The sequence below is a fragment of the Anopheles bellator genome, unplaced genomic scaffold (genome assembly GCF_943735745.2).
Source record: "Anopheles bellator unplaced genomic scaffold, idAnoBellAS_SP24_06.2 scaffold02195_ctg1, whole genome shotgun sequence".
In the NCBI taxonomy this organism is placed as follows: domain Eukaryota; kingdom Metazoa; phylum Arthropoda; class Insecta; order Diptera; family Culicidae; genus Anopheles; species Anopheles bellator.
In genome coordinates this window covers 1-1,554 of record NW_026686317.1, presented here as the reverse complement: position 1 = coordinate 1,554, position 1,554 = coordinate 1, and the positions used below count along the sequence as shown (strand labels likewise).

Below are 1,554 nucleotides of genomic sequence, written 5' to 3'. Positions count from 1 at the left end.
CGGCGGAGAACAGGTATATGCGACAGGGTGCGGCAATCCTGGATGGCTCTCAAGTAATGCTCCTTTAATGCAGGGTGGCTTCGAGGGCGGAATCGGCGGAGGCATCGGTGGAGGCATCGGTGGATACGAAGGCAAGGACTTTTACGCCTATCCGAAGTACAAGTTCGAGTATGGAGTGAAGGACTATCACACCGGTGACCACAAGAGCCAGTGGGAAGTCCGGGACGGAGATGTCGTCAAGGGAGAGTACACTCTGGACGAGCCCGATGGTTCGACGCGCATCGTCAAGTATCACGCCGACAGCAAGAACGGATTTGAGGCCATCGTCAAGAACATCGGCAAGGGAGGCGGTATCGAGCAGGAGGGAGGATCGATCGGCGGTGGCAGCGGGGGCGGTCAGGGTGGATTCGGAGGTGGCTATGGACATGGTTATAGCTACAGCAAGCTGAAGAAGTTCAATTAGGCGCCACGCTGGTTCGCCGATTCCTATTAATAAAGCCATTGCATGAGTATTCAAAAATTGCTGCAGAAGGAAGTTCAAGGTTAGCAAGCGCTTGGCGGTTGGTGGTGCTAGTGTGCCGCGGCCACCACGCCAATTGAGCTACTCCCGGTATGTGTTTGTGGAGTTCGATCGAAGCGAACGCCGCAAGTTGCGTTGGACTGGATTCTTAACGCATGGTTGCGCCCTGAATTCGCATCGTGAGCGCCGCCGACCGCTGCCGCTGCTATTTATGCGAAAAGTTGTCCGCGTTTCGCACCGTCGATCGGCGCTTTGGGGAATTGTGGCGAACGTTAGCTTTGGGGTGTGTCAGGCTTGGGCGCTAATCGTTTGGAAGAAATTTGACTACAAGTTGAAGATGGAACGACAGGGAGAGAGAGGGAGAGAGCAGCGCGCGTGTTAACCACCCACGAGACCTGCACCACGGGTCTATGTTTACAAGGTGTTTATCGTTTCCGGTTCGTGGGTCACCATCAAACACATACCTGCCGGTTGACTTACCGACGGTGGGGAGTAAACGGGAGCCACAGATTATCCCGTTGTAACATTCTGACAGCATCTATCAACAGAATTACCCGGCCGATGTTACGCGCACCGGTTAAGGGTGAGGAGAACCGCTTGAGGCGCCCTCAATTACCTCGATTTAGCTCGCAGAAGCGCGGAATTGCCTCATCGTCGTCTCGTCCGGAGAGTCCAGAGAAGTGGAACCACTACGACAACAACGTTCACTCGGGTGGAACTCGTCGTCGTCGCTTTATTCTTTAACGCCTATCTTTTTGTCGGCTTAGAGAACACGGATGGCACATTTGTTTGTGTTCAATCCGGTAGTCAAGTCACTACGACGACGACGACACCTCGGTGGAAGTGTTTCCCTTCCCGGTGTACCCAACACCGAAGATAGTACCGAATTTGCATGTCCATACGAAGCGGGTATATTTGCGTTCCGTATGGTAAATTAATTAGAACTCTTTAAACCGACCGAGGGTGGACGGTGGGACGACGACTAAGCGCCCCACCAAAAAGAGCCGAACCCAACCACGATTTCGCAAGTCTAA

General features: G+C 53.5%; 1 protein-coding gene across 1 annotated transcript; it reads left to right on the top strand.

Moving 5' to 3' along the window:
* Positions 1-73: 73 nt before the first annotated feature.
* On the top strand, positions 74-463 carry LOC131214738 (adult-specific cuticular protein ACP-20-like; the record flags this gene model as incomplete). The annotated part of the gene is made up of 1 exon (XM_058209069.1): positions 74-463. A coding segment is annotated over one exon (390 nt), but the record flags the coding sequence as incomplete, so codon positions are not given.
* Between the last annotated feature and the right edge of the window lie 1,091 nt (positions 464-1,554).